The sequence below is a fragment of the Protopterus annectens genome, chromosome 5.part0, assembly GCF_019279795.1.
Source record: "Protopterus annectens isolate FY-2018-M chromosome 5.part0, PAN1.0, whole genome shotgun sequence".
Lineage (NCBI taxonomy): Eukaryota > Metazoa > Chordata > Ceratodontiformes > Protopteridae > Protopterus > Protopterus annectens.
This window is the reverse complement of record NC_056735.1, coordinates 771273504-771294342: the sequence shown is the minus strand read 5'-3', so window position 1 is coordinate 771294342 and position 20839 is coordinate 771273504. Positions and strand designations below refer to the sequence as shown.

The following is a 20839-nucleotide window of genomic DNA, read 5'->3' as shown; positions in this document are numbered from 1 at the left end:
TTCACAGATGTTTACTTTAATGGTTAACCATAATCACCTCGGTAAATATGAGCACACAAATTTTTCCTCCTTCTTAAAAAATCTGCAAACAGTACCGAACAACTAGCAAGCAGTAAATTTGTTACTCATGAAGATAACTTGGCTAATGCTATCTTCACCATTCCATTTAGGTGAAGTGGTTTGCTTGAATCTGATTTGACTTAAAATTCCACAGGTTATATTGTAATGTTTGAGTCAACAATGCCAAATTAATTATATGTTAATCTCACTGCTTGTGATTGTAAGTATGCCCAGGTCAAGGCCAAAAAAGGGTCAGAAGACCAGTCAACCTACCTAGCAAAAATAAATAAATGAAGGAATGTAAGAATGCCCTGCTACCCATAGCTGACTGTTGCTGTTTATGATAAGAAACAGTCAAATAAAGAGATAATCCATGTTCAGCTATAATTGTCCCTACAGAAAGTAAAATTCTTGGGTAAGGTAAAGAGGATGTAAAGATAAAGTTTTTGTTTATGAATAGAGGTTCTACACATAATATAATGAAAACCAAAGAAATTAGAATGTAAATTTTACAGAGATACTCACTAGTACTGAACAGCTTTAATTGACACTGAAGGGCTTTGAGGCCTGATGTGACAGATGAAAGCATTTACTTCCCCAATCTGACCAAAGTTTTGGACTCCCTAACTTGTGGAAAACAGAAAGACTGCTGGGTCTCTGAGACCTACACTGTGCAGCAGATATACCAGATAAATCTACTATTGGATGATTCAGATGTTACTACATTCCACTTGTGGTTTACAAAGGAAATCAGTCTTCTTCAGACCAGGGAGCACACTCTGAATTCTTCCAGACTAAAAGACAGCATTCTTCAAGTGCCTTATGTGAGAGGTGAAAAGGCAAAGCAGCAAGCAGGTTTTCAGAAATTTGACAGTCTTTTCAAAGGGAGGGAGGAACTAGAGAGAAATGAGGCTTCATTATCTTTTCCAATATCTGACACAAAGACCTCAGTTCCTTCAGAATCTCATTCCTAGGGAAAATAGAAGCAAAAGGAGGTGGAACTCCTATCACTGGCTCCAGAAAAAGGTAGGTGTTTGCTGACTAGATGCAAGAGCATTTGAATGAGTGAAGTGGACACAGGGAGAGATAAGTGATAGACCACCAACGCAAGGGAAAATGCAAAGGGGGAGGTAGTACAAATCTGTAAGAGGTAGGCACATGGCCTTGCACTACTGTCTATCTCTGCTCTCTAAAGATGCATTCTGATACCCACACAGCCATCTCTTACCATATGTCAAACAATGCATTAATGTGCAATATCAAAGGGTAGCACAAAGGCACAGTGGAAATAGAAGAAGCCAGAAGCATCTCCTCAACTTTAGCTGTTGACTCTGATTCAATGTGGAAAGGAAGGATGATATGAGAGAAGTAAACTCTATAACCCTAAGTTCTGTCACCAGACATTTGCAGGGGGATTCAAGGAACTGTTTCACATGGGCAGCTTGGTGCAGAAGGTGCTCCAGAAAATCAGGCTTGCATTGGTCAACTGATGAAACCCTGAGACTCACTTGGAAGGCTGGATGTTCTCCAGTTCCTTCCTGTATTAGAAGCTGACAACAAACACAACCTCACTTATCCACAAACCAATGGAAACTATTTAGTCTCCTACAGGCCAGAAACTATGCTGGACATAGAGTGAGATGTTGAATGCTTTTGCCAGTGTCTGTGCTCCTGATCCCCGTCTTCCTTTGATCCACCTGTAACCTAGAAACTTTTATATGTTAATCATCTACCAACACCCATGATAGCCACCATTCAGCCATGATATCTCGTTACACTTTCTTTAAAGGGTAGCCAAACTGAAGGGTGAGTATTTGAGACACAATCTTTCTTATTCTGCACTTTTCCTAGACAGTGAGAATGCTGATCCTACATCATCATCTGATGACCACGGGCACACCCAGAATGTCAGAGTTCCTAAGGCATCAAACACAGGATACTTTTCTACAATGTATACGTGTAACAAGCAGAAAAGAACTAGCAGACATAAGGGCTCAACATACCCTTCAAGCCTAGCAACTGATATCATGATACAATCAGGTGGTGTAAGCAGGACCCAACTCTGGGATCTACACAATACAAGAATTCTTTGATGGGACTGAGATCTAAAAAAAGAAGAAATCTCATCAGCTACTCACTAAAGAAGATCGTGAAAGTTAGATTAGTACAGTAGTGCTCACACACATCTTACAAGTCAAACTTCTAAAATGGCAGCACATTGATTAGCAAGTTAATTAGATCTCTCTCAATGTGAAACCTGAGAAATTAAAAAAAGATCCTAACAGATATCAATGTGGATAAAAGTCAGTCACTGGTTATCAAATACACTGCATGGATTCTAACAAATAAGAAATTTGGAGAAAAACAAAAATCATCCAGAAAACGAAAAGAAAAAGCTGTTTGGGAGAAACCTTGCAGCTGCTCGACAAAAGCAAGGTTTGCTTCCACCTCAGTACAGGCAACAGCTTCCAGTAATTAAACAAAAAATAAAATAAAATAAACCAAATTCACTCATAGAGGTATTTAACATATGGGAGACAATGGAGGCCTACATAAATTCAAATGACAAAAGGCTGAAAAAAAAAGAATAAGCTTTAAACTGCTTTTCAGATGATCTGATAAAACTGCAGAAATAAGAGACCGAGATGAAGGACTGATGGGCTTGGCCATGAGTTCTCTCAAGAAGAGTGGCTTCAAAATGTAGTAAAAGAGTTAAAAGACACCACATAAACAGAAAAATTGATTCTTGTACATACCTGAGAAAATGGAAGAAAAGACTGCATTCATTTTATCAAAGTACAAATAAGCAAACAGCCTATTGTTCTAATGCAGGATTTTTTAAATGTCAGGGCAAATCAAGTCTATGTTCCAAATCTGGCCATGACAAAACCAGAGAGGACCTATATAAGTAAAGATGCAAACATACCCGAAAAGCTAGCTACTCCTGATGAAACTGTGTCAGAAAGGGAAAGTATTAACAATACGGGACACTGTAGTTGTTGTTGTTCTTGTGTCTTTCGGCTTTTCCCGGTTAGGGGTCGCCACAGTGGAACTCCAGTCCGCTAATGATTGGTAGATAATTTTTACGTGCTGAGTTACCAGCCCTAACGCACAACCTTCAAGGAAGGCATGCCCATTCATGCATGTCTCCATGCAGAAGATGCTCTAGCCGAGAATCGAACTGGACAGCGTCTTACTGTGAGGTGACAACGCTACCGCAGCACCACCACCGCGGGTAATACGGGACACTGGAGTATTTCTGGAAAATTATTTTTTGCTATCCACAAGGCAAGAAGCAAGTTTATCTTGGCAATCGGGGGACTTACAAAGAGGCAGGTACAGAAGTTCCTAGATATAACTGTCTTCAGAATATTTTTTCCTGCAAGATCAAGGCCATTTTTGGATAAAGAACATGTTACTGGGAAGAAAACAAAAAACAGTTTAGCCAACAAAGAGTGAGTCATCAAGCTGAAAAGGACTTTGCTTCTCAATCTTCTGGCAATCACAAAGTCCATAGAGAGACTTTGCTGGTGAAACGTTTTCCATTATTCCAAGGGAAATTGCCTGAGTGACAGAAAAAAAGTCCTGCCTCTGACCAGAAGACTCAGGAGTACTGGATTTGAACCAAAGACTGGTGAAGAAATACCAAGATGATCAAGACCAGCTAAACTTCCAAGAAGGCTGCACATTAATCAAATGCTTGATTAGAGTTCTTCCAAGTGTGAAAACAGAGAATGTGAAACAAAGCCAGCAAAGTTTCCATTTGGGTACATTTCAGTTATTGGCTAGTACTTATACTGCCTGGATAACAGCATGGGCAAAAGTAAGCAAAAATCAACCAAAAAAAGGAAAAGAAAAACATCTGACTGGGAAGAATCTTGCAGCTCTTCAGCAAAAAGAAGGAGTTCAGGTTTCAGCCTTGTTAAAGAAGATGGCTTCCAGTAAATTAGAAGAAAAAATACATCAAATGCACTCACAGATGTTCAAAATAAGTGAAACACAGAAGACATATATAAAGTCAAATAAAAATGCTGAAATAAATGGAAATGTTAACTAGCTACTCAATTCAGATGAACTGATAAAATAGAAACATTAGAGGCTGACAAAGAAAAGACTGGCTAAACATGAGGCTTCTCAAGAGCTGTTTCAAAAAAACTAAGAGTTAGAAGAGGGAGAACACAGCAGAATCTTGACATTTTCTGTTATAACAGAAAAATGGACAAAACAGACTGCATTACTTTTATGGAAGTACATAAGGAACTGGGCTGGTACTGCACTGTAAGATATATCGACTGAGAGGGCACACTGTCTCTATGCTCCAAATCTGGCCATGAGAAAACAGCCAAGAACTATATTAGTAAAGATGCAATCATACCATCAGAAAGGGCTGTGCTTGACAAACTTTTACAGCACAAGGGAAATGCATTAAAAACTGGGGACAAGAAAATGCTTATGGAAAATGATTACTCACTGCACACTGGGTTGAAAAGAAGCAAGTTAATCACAGCAGTAGTGGAATGCTGGCAGGGAGGTGTGAGATTCAAGCTGCTGCATTTAGCTATCTTCACAATATATTCTTCTGAAGGGCCAGATACATTTTTGATGAAGGAAATAAAAACATGTATCCAGCAAACAGAAGGGGAATCTGCTTCTCGCTCTTCGGACAATAATAAAGCCAACAGAGAAAAACTGGCAATGAAAAATTTTCCATGCTTGAGAGAAAAAAGCACAGGAGCTTACTGTAAGAAACAGCAGTACCTTGGACTTGAACCAGAGACTGGTGATGGGAGATGGAGATGGTCAGGAAACCTAGAAACATTGTGAAATTAGTGAATAAATGGGAGACTATAAAACAATAATCCAAACTGGATACAGAATTAGACATGTGAAATCAGACTTTGCAAGAAAAAAGAAGACTAAATGTCATTAATGTTTAGAAGGACATGGAAGGCTTTGAAGAAATAAATAAAACAGTTTTGTTTTTATTAATATTTGTATAAAAATTCACTATGTAAATTACACATTATACTGTAAAGCTGTTTTTATAGTGTGCAGTCAAGGGTACTTTGAATGACAGGTGGGGAAAAACTTATCAGTGACTGCTGTATATGCCAAAGATATTAAAGTGAGAAAGTAATTTTTCTTACTTGTACAGTAATCTGGCTTTACATTGTAAAAAGGCAAGAAAGGCTGAAAAGAAGCAAGTTAAAGTTAATATGATGTTGTGATCTTTGTCTGCTGGGGGCTATAAAAGTATACTTACAATACATTATATGAAAAGTTAAGGGAATAATTACCCTTGCTTTTACAGAGATGATATCTAAATTAATGTCTCTGGTTTAAGCTATGGACTTAAATAGTCTTGAAAAATAAGATAACAAAATGAAAATGAAAAAAGGCAGTTATTTCTTACATCTGCAATGTTATTAGCTACAGTTTCCATCAGCAAAGTTTATCACTGACACACAATGAGTCTGCAGATGCAAGAAACTAATCATGAGAGGTCTGAAGTGTGTATTCTGAGTGAAATTTACATAGATTATTTCATGGATCTTTAAGGTTTCTAGCTGTTTTTTTCATGCTAATTTTATTTGGAGACAAGAAGTCTACATGTACAATTAATCATGAGAGTGCTGAACATGGTCTGCTGAGTAAAATGTACAAGCTACACTGTAAATAACATTTAAAGGTACATTGGCAAGAAGTTCAGTAAAAAAAGTTTGAAACTGAAGGAAGTGAATCATTTATACAAGCTGTCTCTTCAACAGCATTAATTCTTTAATGCAATTAATGCAGTAGTGCACAATTTAGTTTATTTATTTAAAGGTAGCCAGTTCACTGTTTCTTAGAGTTAAAAGTTAATATTTTCTGAAAAAAAAAAATGAATGCATGCTCTTTTTCATATCTCAGAGTGGAAACAGAGATAAGAAAAGAACAGACAGCAATTGGTTTAAGTGGGAACACAGGTTTTAACAAGCCCTTTAGCATGTCTACCCTTAATTTTAGAAAAGGTAGTGTCTATGGATACAACTGTCAATTTCGTCAACTTTTCTATTTGCAGAGGTCAACTTTATTTTTTCAAAATGTACATAATTTAGAGGGACTGGTGTACATTAAAAAGAGATGGGGGTTCTGAAAATCTTTTTTTTTTTTGTTTTTTTTTTATTTTGGTTGAAGGAAAAAGTCTTGCAAAACATGATAAATGTGACACAGGTTCAAATGGAGATGAATATAAACAACTATATAAGACATCAGCCTGCCAAACAATAGTGAATGTGTATAAGCTAAAAGTTGGAGACATACATTCAAAGGAACAATCATAGATAACAAGATAAATAGCAATTTAGTATTTATTATTATGGAATAAGACCTTGCAGGTATAGGCAAAACTCAAAGAGTACTGAATTATATTAAGAACTGCAGGGTGAAAATCGCAATGTTGCAGGAGACACACATTAACAGAAAGGAGTGTGAAAATCCGACAAAGAAAAGCACTTCAGGTGGAAATTCAGAAGAATATCGAGAACAAAGGAAAAGGGAAGTAATAGCATTATTGTCAGAGGGGCTCCAATAGTGATAGAAGTGGGGGAAAAAGATAAATATCTGTACATTTGTGGTAGTAAGAGGAGGATTGCATTGCCATGTATTTATATTTCACCTAAACCTATCAAACAGCTTAAGAGAACTATGACAGAAATAAAAGCTTTCAGTAGGGATTATAATCTATGGATGGGGACTGCCACCTGATTTGTAATGGTTAAGATCTATCAAGGGAACATAGAAGGGAAACATGACAAAAGAGGGAAGATTTCTGAAGAAATATATGAGAATATTTGGCAAGGAAGATATACATTCAGCAGTAGGAACACAGACAGAATCTACATATTATTCTTCAAGATACAATAACTGGTCTAGAATGGATATAAATAATGTTTCATAGGAACATGCATATTTCATTAAAAGCTTTGACACCTACTTCAGATAATGTGCCATTAAAAAACTAAGATAATGATGCAAGATAATGAAGTAAAAATAAGACTTGCATTTTACTACTGATCTGTTAAAAAGATGAATTTAAGAAATGGGTAGTGGAAATGGTACAAGAGTCATTAAGGAAGACAGAAGTATCTTCAGAGGTGATAGCTAAGTGAGTGGCACAAACTGAAAATGGAGTTTAAAAACATGGTAGAAATAAGAAAAATGAGGTATAGGAAAAATATGAATTAGTTAGAGGGACTGACAAAGTACTGCAAAATCAGAGGAATATTAAAGAATACGAAAAGGAGCAACTGCTAATGCTAACAGGAAAACAAGGGAGTATTTGGATAATACGCATAAGTTAAGACAGGTTGCCACAACTATTTTTTGATAACCTAAAAGCACAAAAATGTTTAGCACAATAACTTATGTAGTAGACAGCAGAAAGGGCTGTTGCCAAACTTTGAAAGCCTAAAACAAGAAAAATAACAATAGATCCTCCTAAAGGTATTAGGGATGTTTTGGAAATTGTATGAAGATTTGTATAAAGCAGAGAAATGTGGAAACTAAGAAAAGGCACAAATTAAAATATTTATGGAAGAGTTAACTATGCCAAGGATACAGGAAGATGAGGCTCAAAAATTAACAGCTCAGATAAGAATAGATTAGATAAATATTGTGACATATAATCAATCAAGCAACACAGAAGTCTTCAGGAACAGAGGTATTCCAGTGGTAGTTTAGAAGCTGAGAGGAAAGAAAGTGATAAAGATACGGGTGGTTAATACTATTTTAAGGGGGGGGGAGTTTCAGCAACTTAAAGGAAAGCTATGGTGGCTGTATTACCCCAAAGAGGGTAATAACTTTTCAGATCCAGCTTCAAATCAATCCATTTCAATTTTAAACCATGTTTATGAAGTTTTTAGGTCTACATCAGCTAAGGGAATTGCAAAGGTGCTGCTGAAATTCATAGATATGGATAAGAATGATTTTGTGGAGTAAAAAACATTTGACAACATTAACAGAACAATGGTGATGCACAGAAAAGCAAAATGTAAGAAAATGTCACTATTGTTAGTGGGTCTTGAAGCAGAGAAAGTATTCAATAGAATCAGATAGGATTTTATAAGTAAGGCAATGGTATTTGCATTCCCTGACAGAATATTGTTAATTAGGAGCTTATATGAAGGGTCTGAGGCGAGAATTAAGGAGGGATGGTTACTCTCCAACAAGCTGTATTTGAACAGCAGAACCATGGAGGGGTGTTCTCTTTTCCCCTTTGTTATTGGTTTTATATTTACAGAAACTGGCAAAAAAAAAAATAAGGGGCTCTCAAATTCAAGGATATAAATGGTATGGTAAAATCAAGAAAAGCTAGTTAAATCCAGAAAAGGACATTTCAGTGAAATTGAATATTCTGAGACAGTATCAAGTCTTTTGAGATAAAAAAAAATAATGAAGCTAAAACAAAAACAGCACTAAACTATCTACCCAATTATGAATTGGTTCAGCAACACCAATATTTATGGGAAGATGAAACAAAAACAATAGCAGTAAACTATCTACTCACACATGACTTGGATTAGCAATACTCATACTATGGGAAGATAAGACAAAGTATTACGTGTATGGACTAAAAAGAGATCAGTTACAGCAGCTAAGGCTATGTGTGAAGGCACTAAACAGAGAATACAAAAATTGAGAACCTGAAAGCTCTTGGTTATGGATATGGATAACAAGATATAGGCAGTAAGAATGTTTCTGTTCAGTTAGTTTTATATACAGGTCATTAATATTATTATCAGAGTAGTAATTGTGGATGATATTTAATAAAATTGATTTGATGGAATTTATTTGGGAGGGGAAGAAGAAAAGAGTTTAGTGGGATAAGTGGATTCTTCCTTTAAAACTTAATTTGAAAGGATACCTTAAAGCTACTCAGTTAAGCCGGTATACATAACCCAAGCAGAAAGTTATAAATCAAAGTGGAAATGAATGATGATGAAACAGGGAAGGAATATGAGAAATAAGGAGAGATTAAGTTTTTGGATGCTGGTAATTAAGGAGAATAACAACCACCATACAGAATATGGGTCTATATTGTATGAATGAAAGTTCATATAAGCGAATGCTCTAATGAGTGAAACTCCCAGACATCAAGATGCATGTTGTGGGATCACAGTACAGTGAAGATTGGAATTCTTGCCCTTTGCTCACTGTAGTGCAATCTCGGACTTGGAATATATATTTAGTGAGGGGGGGCACAGCCCCACCATCATTGTTTTCGATGTCTGGGATTTTCGCTCATTGAGCGTTTGCTTATATGAACTTTCGTTCATTTAATATAGACCCACAGAATATTATATTTATAAAGCAGCAGAAAATATTTCAAGAATTAAGCTGACATGGGAATGAAGAAAGGAGATTTTACCAATTGGGATGACTGCAAGCTGGGGTATAATAATAGGTAATTTACTAGAGAAAATTATCAAAGGAACTAAGATACTGGAAGCAAATAACTACACAGGAAATTGTAAGAGAGTGGGGTGAGGCACAGGAGATATTTGAACTAAAAGTTACAGACTGCCTTCCTTATCAGGGATTAATAACAGACTATAGGCAAACAAAAAGGGATAGTGGAATGCTAAGGGAAAGACCAGATCTGGCAAAGTTTTTAGTTCAGTCTAGCTCAAAGGCTGCTATCAAAAAAAGGATAATTACTATGGTGCATAAAAGACTGCAAGATAACTATAAGATTCAGTCAGAAAACACTGCAAAATAACTGTAAGAATCACTCAGAAGAGATTAGAAAATATTAGGAAAAAGAATGGAAAGGCAATTTACAAAGGAACAATGGCAAGTAATTTCTCTAGTATGCAACAATGCTCATGAGGTACAAAGTTTTGCATAGAAGAGTTTGCAAAAATATTTTAAATATCAATCAGACTTCAGAGGATTTTGCTTCAGATAGATATCAAATACTGGAGGTATAATGGTGAAGAGGGGTAACTGGGAACCTATCTTTTGGGAATGCAACAACCTGTCAGAAAAAAAAAAACTACAGAGTACTGTGATGGAAATGCTAGGGGAAACAAGCATAACTAATGAAGGGATCAGTTTGAGCTGGGATATAAGATACTAACTACCAAGACTATTGGCCTAAGTTTAATGCTACTGGCTGCCAAAAAGCAATTACTAAAAATCAAAATCAAAATTTATATTCTGCATCAGCTCTGGATACAGTAAAGAGGAACAAAAGAACTTGAGGATCTTTAGAAAACGAAATAAGCAAATTTCATAGAAATACATATAATTTGTTGGAATAATACATCTGATATAATGTTTAGGAGGAGGCATGAGATCTAAGATGAGAGAGAAACTGAGCAATTTATGTAATGTTGGGGTGAATGAAAATTGTTAAAAGGAATATATATATATATATATATATATATATATATATATATATGTGTGTGTGTGTGTGTGTTCATGTGTATGTTTGTGCATCACATGACAGTGACAACATAAATTATGTTTTTTCTTTTCTATTAATGTATGTAAATGCACATTAAACCTTAACCTGTGATGTTTGAATAAAGATTAAACAAACTCCTCACAAGTGTTGTAAATGTCAGAAGGAAAATTAAAGGATGTCAGCAGTGAGTGACACTTGATTCAAACACTGCTGATCTCTTCCACTACATGGTAATGCAAAAAAAAACCTAGAGAGAGACAACAAAGTTTCTGTTTCTGCATTTAAATATTTGGTGTTACCTGCATTATCCCTGCCTGACGTGTAGCTGCTGAAAGATTCATTTCCAAGTCGTATGTTACAAGAGCCTTTCCCCACATTGCTTCATGTTCATAAGTTCGGATTCTACGACAAATAAAAACATTTTTAAAATACAGTAATGATAATATTAAGTTAAAAAAAAATACTAAAAAAAAATGCATTTGCACTTCGTTCATTCCTTACCTGGCAAGAGGATGCAACATTTTGCCACCACCACAACCATAAAGGCTGTCAGGTTCACCAATGCTTCTATAGATCTCCATCAGCAGATCCTGTGAAAATAAAATAAAATGTACTTTCCTCAATACAACTGTTTCCTTTAGTTTCCTCCCTTTACTGATGACCCACATTGTGAAGAGTGATGCATTCCTCCATACTAGAACATAATTACACTTATTCTTCATCACTTACCATATCAAATGCACAGTTTTGTAGGGAAGGAGTGTAGAATGGTAAAGGCAAACACTACAAACAGTTCTGAAGGACAGACTGCTACTCTGAGCAGCCGGATCTAGAAAGACTTTCCATTAAGCAATTTTACTATCACTACTGCATCAGTCTGCAGATCTGTTACAGTAGACTCCCTGTTATCCGGCCTCTCTAACTGGCCATCAAATTTCTGCCATAGCCCTAGCAAAAGACAACAGAGAAGAATAACACTTCCGCCTCCTCTGGGCTAAATAATGGCAGACATTTGAGTTTTAGACTTCATATTCATTAAAAATGCATACTAACACAAATCCTGTTATTCTAGCTGATTTATAACCTATAAAAGCCATTTTGTGTGCTTTTTTCTGATTAACCAGCCATTTGTTTATCCAGCCTAAGGTTCGGTCCCAGTGAGACTGGATAAGAGGGAGTCTACTGTATTTGCATTTTTTTTTTGCATCCTCATATGGCCTAGGCCCATGAATCAATTGCCTACACCCAATCAGTAGATTTGTTTTGCACAGGTTAGAGCTGAGCATTCACATGTGAGGTAAGGTGAGGATTCACTGGCCTATTCATTCCTGCTAGGGGAACCAGATCAGCCTATTTGTTCTCCCAGCAGTAAGAGTCAAGTGGTATGGAGTAGGCCCAAGTTTACTGGTCTTTCTGGGTGGCCTACCCTCCCTGACAGAGCACTTCCTCCTTCTTGGCAGCCCTGCAAGTTCTGCTGAGTACTGCCACCAGCAGTGTGCCTCTGCACACTAGATTATGCAATGTCTGCATCACAATAGCAGCGCATGCTCACTAAGACTATGCTCCACATATACTCCACATAGGTAAAACTCAATGCTCCTGCTAAGTACCATCTTAATGGCAACACAGAGCTGCCTCCCTCTTCCCTGGATGGGTAAGCCAGAGATAACCCCTCACTCCCATCTCTCTCTAGCCAGGTGCTACAGATGTCCAAGCCACTACTTGAACCCAGAGCACCAGCACTGTAGGCAGGGCTTTAGCCTTTATCCCTATACCCCCATGGAGGCAGCCTTTATTTGCATATTTTGCATTCACACTGCACAATATGTATGTGTTGTAGCTTTACATTTGCTTAATCATAGAGTTTTTCTCCCCACACAACCAAATACACTGGCAACTGTGATAAATTTTGTCATCACTACAGAAAAAAGGCATAATATAAAACAAAAATGTTTTGCTAAAGTTCCCACATAGGACAGGCAAGGTCAGCCTGCTGGTTTCCTAATTTCCAATCTTTGTACAGTCACAGGATGTAAACTTACTTTCTGTTAAGCATAAGTTCAACATTAACTTATAGCTTGTCTTACTGGACCCAAGCAGAAAAATTTGAAAACCCTGAGCCTCATCTTTCTTCTGAGGCTGCTAAGTGGGTGGAAAGTAAAATAAATACTTTTGATTCTCTGATAACTAAAATGGTTAATAATTCATATTCAGTAGCAGATTTTCTTTTTAATTGTAAGAAATATTACTTGAAACATATAAATACTGTGTGCTAAGTTTTGTAATCAAATGTTAACTGCTCAGCTGTTCACATATTCTGATTTCACCGCTATGCATTCTTTGCTTGACCTTATATAATGTTATTCATTTGTATCTGGTACGTATGTCATCTTTTGTTTTATTTTACTATCATATGTATTTGTACCGTCTCCTGGGCAGTAGCTGAAATGGGTTCACATGGATCAATCCACTATCCCAGTAAAGAAATGCAAGTAGTTAACTAAATTAGTCGTACTAGGCAGGACACACTTTTAAAAGGACTAGAAAACGTGCAAAAAAGCAAAACAAACAGGATTAAACAAAAATGAACTTCCAAGATGGCTGCACACTGATCAACAGGTTGAATAAGGCTCTCCCAGTGTGAAAACTACAGCTGTGAAAAAAGTCACTAAAGCTCTCAAACTGGATAAAATTCCATTCCTGGCATACAATTACACTGTCTGTGTGCCAGCAAAGAAGAAATTTGTGGAAAGTAACAGAAATTTGACCAGAAAAAGAGAAGGGAGCACTATAGCTGAGAGAAATCTTGTAGCTGTTCAGCAAAACGCAGTTCAAAGTTCAGCTTTGGTGCAGAAGATGGCTTCCAGTAATTTGTAAGAAAAAAAAATAAAATAAATTGAACACACTCAGGTGTTTAGAACACATGAAACAATGAAGGAATATATAAAGTTAAATAAAAGGCTGGAAAATGTAAAACAAGAGACACGCTTTTACTAACTGTTCATATGAGCTGAGAAAATTGCAAAAATCAGAGGGAGAAATCAAGAAAGTCTGGCTGAGCAAGGCGTTTATCAAAAAGAGTTAAAGAAAATGGTAGAAGACGGAACCTGCACAGAAAACCTGAGATTTTTTATTGTAACTTAGAAAATGAAAGGAGCAGACTGTATTATGACACTACAAATAAGCAAGTGAATTGATGTTTTACAGCTGGATTTATTAACTGAAAGAGCACAGTATTTGTATGCCCCAAACCTGGCAATGAGAAAGTAATTAAGACCCTTTTTTTGAAAATAATTTTATTAATATCCAAAAACTTTCAACAACAAGAAAGAAACTAATATCGCTGAAAGACTACAAGGTCCAAGCAATAAAAGCAGGCAAATATTTTATCACTGCAAAGAACGAACGAGTCATTTTTCCCGTACAGAAACTCGGCCAGTACTAGTTCACGAACCTCCCTTCTCAAGTTACACAGCTGTCAGACACAACAATCATAATGCAAATAAAACAACAGACTGCAGCACAGCTTAAGAAACAAAATCTTTAATATTGCTAACAGGTGAACGCTTTAACTTTCACTATGGATGCTTCATTAGATCATATTGAGCGATAACTAAAATAACAGTTTAAATACTATTTGCAACAAAGTAACAGCTAAAATTATTTGAATAAATCATGTGACTTAAGGAAGGGCTTTAAAGAAACAGTCTCATTGAGACCGAAATATTTATCTGATTGTAACACAATTATCCAACACATTTCAAAAGTTTCAATTTATAGGTTCATAGGTGTTTACTAGGCTAATGACCACAAGGGCCTTTTTAAGCCTAGCCATGTACCCCAAATCTCTGACAAGTTCTGATACCCTTGATAAGTGTAAGCATGGGCCTGGGAGATGAACCATTTACAAGCTACTTGCTTGCATTAGAGACATAGGTGCCAAAACCAGGGATGAATTTCCGGTTTCCCATCCAATTGTTCAAGTTGCGCTTGAATTGGGTTACGAAGGAACTCTGCTTCACATGGATGGGGAACCTGTTCCATAGATGGGGTAGTCTCTGGGATACATACCTATCTCTCCAGCAGGTCCTATTTATATCACAGGCAAGGTTTAAGTCTTTAGAACAGGCAATTCTGGTACTGTTCGTTTTGTGGATATGCAGGAGGTCCATCAGAGTGGGGTCTAATAATGCCCTGCATGCCAGGCAAAGAGCTCCCCTCAAAAGCCTGTAGGAGACAGAATTCAGGGATAGGGCCTTGAGGCGGTCAGCATAGGACATATTACTTACTTCTTTTATTTTTTTTAGTGAGGAACCTCTCTGGACATTCCAGCTGTTGGATATGCCTGATTAGGTACATACCAAGGGGGGCAGTGTACTCAATGACAGGTCTGATGAATGCCGAATACAGTGGAACAATGACTTCCTTGGGCTTAGATGCCATACCTTTGTTTATAAGTTGTGCAATACAGAATGATTTCCTCACCACTGTAGACACGGGAGGATAAAGACTAGATTACTATTTATGTGCGTCCCTAAGCCCCTGACTACTGGGTCAACTCTAAGTGGTGTGTTGTCAATATGATAGTTCCCAAGGATGGTTTTCTTCCCAAAGGATACTATTCTTCTTCTCATCTCCCATTCCAAGATCATCATTGATCAACTGTAGTATTAAAAAAGTTAAACTATGATCAGGTCTTTTACCTATTATGTCTCGCTAATGCATTCTTTATATCTTGTCTATGGATATTTCTGATGTGTTCACAAACAAGTTCTCACAAAGAATGGTTTGTTTTGCCAACATAAAATGCGGGACATTTCTTACATCATATACTGAATTCCTACTTGAACAGTCAGGATATGAACAGAATCTATAAACTTTACTGTATGTAGGCTATACAAATGTATTATCATTTTCCATGTATGAGCCCACACTACAGGACCTACAACTAAAAGTACCTATACTTTGGGATTCTACAAACTTCACTGATTCGTTCTTATGACACAGTAATCTTTCCAAATACTTATTCTTAAAATTAAATATGGGATTAGTGCTTATTATTTGTTTGATATTCTCAACAGCCATAAGTATATGCCATTTCCTTCTCATCACATTGCAAATACAATCAATATCAGATGAAAATGACAGAAGCATCCTTGTTCGTTTAATATTGCTCTGTCTATTAACATTAGTCCTACTGGTAGAATCTGCTCCTAACAAATAGGGGCATCCACTGCTTCTCCTATTAACTTCATCAAAATTGATAAAACAATCCAGCTTTCTGACTGTATTCTCTGCCTAAAAATTCAGTATGTAAAGTAGACAGTACCTGACAAAAAGCTGAAAGTTCACTATTATGTCTTGCGCTTACCTGTTGGCTATATTAAAGATTTTATGGGTTTTTTTTAAGCTGTGCTGCAATTTCTTTCAATTTATTTGCATTTTGGATTCTTTTATGAGAGTGTTTTGCCTGAGCCACCAAAGTTGAATTTATTTGTTCCGAAGATACAAGAATCATCCCTTAAACATAATACATAACATTTCCTCATCTATGACGCAACATTACATAAGGAATGCATACGACTACCCAAGTAGTACAAACACTGACCATTCACATTCTCTTATCTAAAGCAGAATAAGAAAGCAGATCAGCATTCTTTAAAACAATCAGAGTATTTGTGGGTTTTGGTATGAACCCAAAGTCTATTCAAATAGTGAACAGTTTGCTTATCGTGTTGTACATCAAACCAAGTTCCCAGTTCTTCAAAAGAATGGCACAAGCTACAGAGCCAAATATTTCTGCCCATTTTAAGATTGCAGCATTTAATATAAGGAGGGTTAGCCTCAAACCCTAATAAACAGAAAATAGTAAGCTTATGATCTGGTAATGGTGAGTGAGTCACCAAGCTGGCTGAATTGACAACCAACTTCCGCAACTGCTATTTTTCAGGGAATTTTTGCAAAACATGTAAATAATCTGCCTTGGGGGACTCAAACATCTCCAGCACATGGGGGACTCAAACATCTCCAGCACAACCCTTTATTTAGAAGCAGGCTGGATGTATCAAAATAGGGGGAGTATTCACATGCATTAATTATCTTAAATCTAGTGAAGGACAGAACAGGAATAAATCTAAGAGGGTAAGAATCGCAAACAAAACTGGATCATATTTCTTCCAGAAGTGGGGCATCCAGCAATTTGTGCCAGCTTGTTTGGTCTGTTCCCCAATTCCATCACTTCCCTCTTTAAATAAGTATAACACCGAGTTAACATACCCTTGCCACTCTGTCCCTGATTGTGGTGCCACATGTATATAGTGGATGTAAATTGCTATCTATTTTCTCCTTTCTAGCTTTAGCTTTGTAAAACTTATCCCTCAGTTGCAGGTATGGCCAAATACTTAAGGTTTCTGACCCCTTGGTGCCCTGACATTCCTGACATGAAAGGAAATGGCCAATAGTCCTATTTGCAAAATCATTCCACGTCTGGAAACCTCGCAACCTGTTACCTGATACGGCAGATTAGACCATATCTGGATCTGACACACCATGAAATATCCATCTAACTTGTAAATACAGGCCTCCTGCATCCAAAACTCTCTCTCTCTATTCTGTAGGCTGGGAGACATCCAATTGTTGTGTATAGACCATTGTTCACGGAGTGCCAAATGGGTACAGTAACTTGTCTACCTTGCAGAATCTGCATGCAGGCTGATGCATATACATAATATTCAAAGTTAGAAAGACATCATTCTCCTTTTCTTGTATGTACATATAAGGTTCTTTTCTCCAGCTGTTCAAAATGGCCTTCCCATAATAAGTCCATTTATCAATCTTTAACATTTATTGGGGTACAGTGTGCACATCATTTCTGTTAGGTGTCTCACCAGAAAAAAAGTTAATTTTGGCAAAATACACCAATTTTCTTCCAAGTGGAGAATATGGCTGACAATTCTTTTGGAAGGGGAACCACAATTTTTATCACTTAATTAAAATCTCTGTTTGTTGTAATCCCCAAATATGAGATGTGATCCACCAATGGAATATCATACATCTCTAACAAGCTTTTAATACTCACTCCCCTTAAGTTCAGAGGCATTAAACTAGATTTACTCTTCTTTGCCTATAACCCAGAGATAGCCCCAAAAAGACAGCCTTTGCAACACTTCTAACAGGACTTTCTTAGGATTACAGATCCAAATCACTGCATCATCCACAAACTACATGGAAATTATTGTTGCTACTGGTATACTTATCCTAGAAGCATCCTGACATACAGTAAGTAACAGATAAGAGTTTTTATCACCATGACAAACAAAAGGGGTGATAGCAGGAATCCCTTCCTTGGACCCAACTGTACTGCAAAAATGGGCAACTCTTAAAACATCAACAGTAACAAACGCTTGTGAGCTGTGGTATAGCACCGACACATTTTTATAAGTATATCAGGAAAATCATATTTATGCAGAACCCTCCTACTGAAAAGGTCCAGGTTAAGGTGTCAAATGTTTCTTGGAAGTCTAGACCATACCTCTCAAATTTTTAGATTTTTGCTGGTCTGTTCTTCACAAAATTTGTTATTTATTTTTTTTTTTTTTTTAGATTTTTTGGGGCAAATCAGAAAATGCATGGTAACACAAGACCTTTCATTCTAGCAACTTTCTAAGTTTATAAGAGCAATATTTAAAATTTGTCCCTATTTTGGGGGTCTTGGCCCATTACTTTTTGGCTTTGACCAGTTTTTCTTTATGCCAAGAGGTTGGGAGCTATGATCTAGCCATAATTCCATCCATAGGGACTGCGTTTGCCTACTTAACATTAAGATTTCTGAAAAACTCCTAATAAGTCTGGACCCCCACATCTTCTTTTTATAAAACCTTGTTGGGAAGAATGTACCAATGATGTAAATAAATGTTTTAATTACCTTGCCAATATCGTTGTTTCATTCTGCAGGAGACAGGCCAATAACTAGCTGAATTACAGGGATTTTTCCTGGGTTTCAGCAGTAGCAGTATAACTGCAATACAACTGGACTGGGAAAGATGACCCACTTCCACCACCTTACACATCAGCTTATACAGATGCTGTCAGTGCTCATTAATGTATTTCTTAAAAAAAAATCTACTGGCACTCCATCAGGCCCCAGGGCATTCTTGGATGCCAAAGAAGAAATGGCCTCCTCAATCTCTGGAATCCATACAGGTGAGTCAAGCTTGCCCTTAGCTACATCTCCTATAGCAGGCAACTGTAGCAACCTCAAGAAAATTTCAGTGCTCATTGAACAGGACTGCGTATTGTCTGTGTAAACCTGATGGAAGAAACCATCCAGAAACCCCACAATCTAAACAGGATCATGCAGCAGCATCTGTCATTGGTCATCTTGTATATTGAGAATAGTTGATTATCTTCACATTTTTCTCAGTCTACATGTAACTTAGGAGAGAATATACCTTAAGCACACTGAAAAGTTTTAGTCCTCTGAAATCTTTCTTGAATTTTACTAAATTGCAATGTCTTAGATTCTTCTTGTAATACTTTAATCTGACTCAATATATTTCCATCCCGACATATGGATTGTTTATACATTGAGCAGTGCTGCCCCAACTGTGTCTCACAAACCAAAATGCCTCTTTCAATTCTGTCCTTTTTTTGCTTTCAGTGCTAGTTTCCTATACTTTACGTACTGTTTGAGTAATTCCCATTTAACAAAAATAGTTTCTTGCTGGATTCTGTAACCCCCCCACCAAAAGATTTGCATGACTGTCTTCAGTTTGTATAAGATGACCCCTTTTCATTAATAAAAAGAGAACCCAATTTTCAGTGATATGGTGACGACAAAAATCAAGTATTTGTAAATTCCATCTCAACATAGCTATGGTCAGGAAGTGGAAAGGAAGATATGCAAGTTATCTCCACTGAGAACATCAGCTATGCACTTAAAATATATTTTAATCTGTTGACTACATCACTATCAGGAATAAAAAATGCAGCATCTATCACATAAATTAAAGTCAGAATTAATGTCCTGCAATGCCGTCATGTTACTGAGCAATCTAACCTTCCTCACTGGCTGGGTGGGGGGTTTGATTCAGTAAGGTCCTATGTTCAGAGGATCTTTGACATGCTTGATTATCTATTCAAGTCACATTATTACTGAGGAGCTCTTTAAATATCTTACGGTTAATGACCCCCTTGTACCTGTTATTAAGGGCCTAAGATACACAAGACTGGGAGACGGCCACCAATGAGACCCATTGTTTCAGGTAGGGGGTGGTCTACTGAGCCATTTTCCATTTACATAGAGAAGTCTCTTTGACCAGTTGTCGATGCTAATGAGTACATCTTAAGGGACACAAAACAATTTTTGCTGGATTTATACACGTTCATGAAACATGTTCCTGCTGATTCATGTTAATTTACTTGTTACTATGGATGTTCAGTCCCTCTTCACAATTATCCCCAACAGTGAAGGGGTGCAGAGAGTACATGATTACCTGCAACAACATACTGAACTTAGTAGCTCCAACACTGATTTATTGTCATTGTTTTTGGAAGTTGTACTGGAAAACAACAATTTTTGCTTTGGTACACAATGTTACCTGCAATGAGATGGCATAGCTATGGCCACTCCCTGTGCAAATAGCTACACCAATCTCTTTTATGGCAGCGTGGGAAACAGAATGTCTATTTAAACTGGAGGATTTTCTTTTGTTGGTCCCTTTCTATAGGCGTTTTGAAGACAATCTTTTTTTCATTTGGAAAAGGACTATAGATGAATTAATTGTATTTAAGGTCAATAACCTCTCTATTTGAAGTTTAGTTTTGAATATTCCAGCACTTGGATTTCATTTTTGGATGTGTATGTAAAGAGGTTGGATAATGGGATGTTAAATACAGGTGTGTATAGGAAATCCTGCTATCGCAATGCCCTTTTGCATATGCATAGCTTGCATCCTGGCTACGTGTTCAGGAACATAGTTAAAGGTCAGACCATGAGAGTATCTTGATATAATTGCCCCCCAAACAGGATTTTCTCAAGAATTAAATGATTTACGTGAAAGGTTTATTGCTAGGGTATACAAGACAGAAGAAATTGAGAAGGGGCTGGATGGTTTACCTATGTTGAGGGAGGGTGTAGCTACTCCCTATTTTTCAGACGTCTCTAGGAAATGATACCGTAGAGCCCCCATTGGAGCCTGTTAATAGGCTCGATCGAGTTTATGGTAATGATGGCCTGATAAGATTAGGGTTCCTCTGTTTTATACTCAGGATGTACGATGTGTCAAGGATGCTATTAGGAATCATTGGGAAGTGCTAACAGTGTACCCT

General features: G+C 37.0%; 1 protein-coding gene across 3 annotated transcripts in view; it reads right to left on the bottom strand.

Moving 5' to 3' along the window:
• ATM (ATM serine/threonine kinase) overlaps nt 1-20839 on the bottom strand; it is a 3174581-nt gene that overhangs the window by 1393766 nt on the left and 1759976 nt on the right. For all 3 annotated transcript variants that reach the window (XM_044072618.1, XM_044072619.1, XM_044072620.1), the window contains 2 exons: nt 11012-11100; nt 10810-10912 (listed from right to left, as the gene is read on the bottom strand). In XM_044072618.1, the coding sequence (XP_043928553.1) occupies nt 10810-10912; nt 11012-11100 (192 nt within the window). The remainder of the gene's footprint in view (nt 1-10809; nt 10913-11011; nt 11101-20839) is intronic.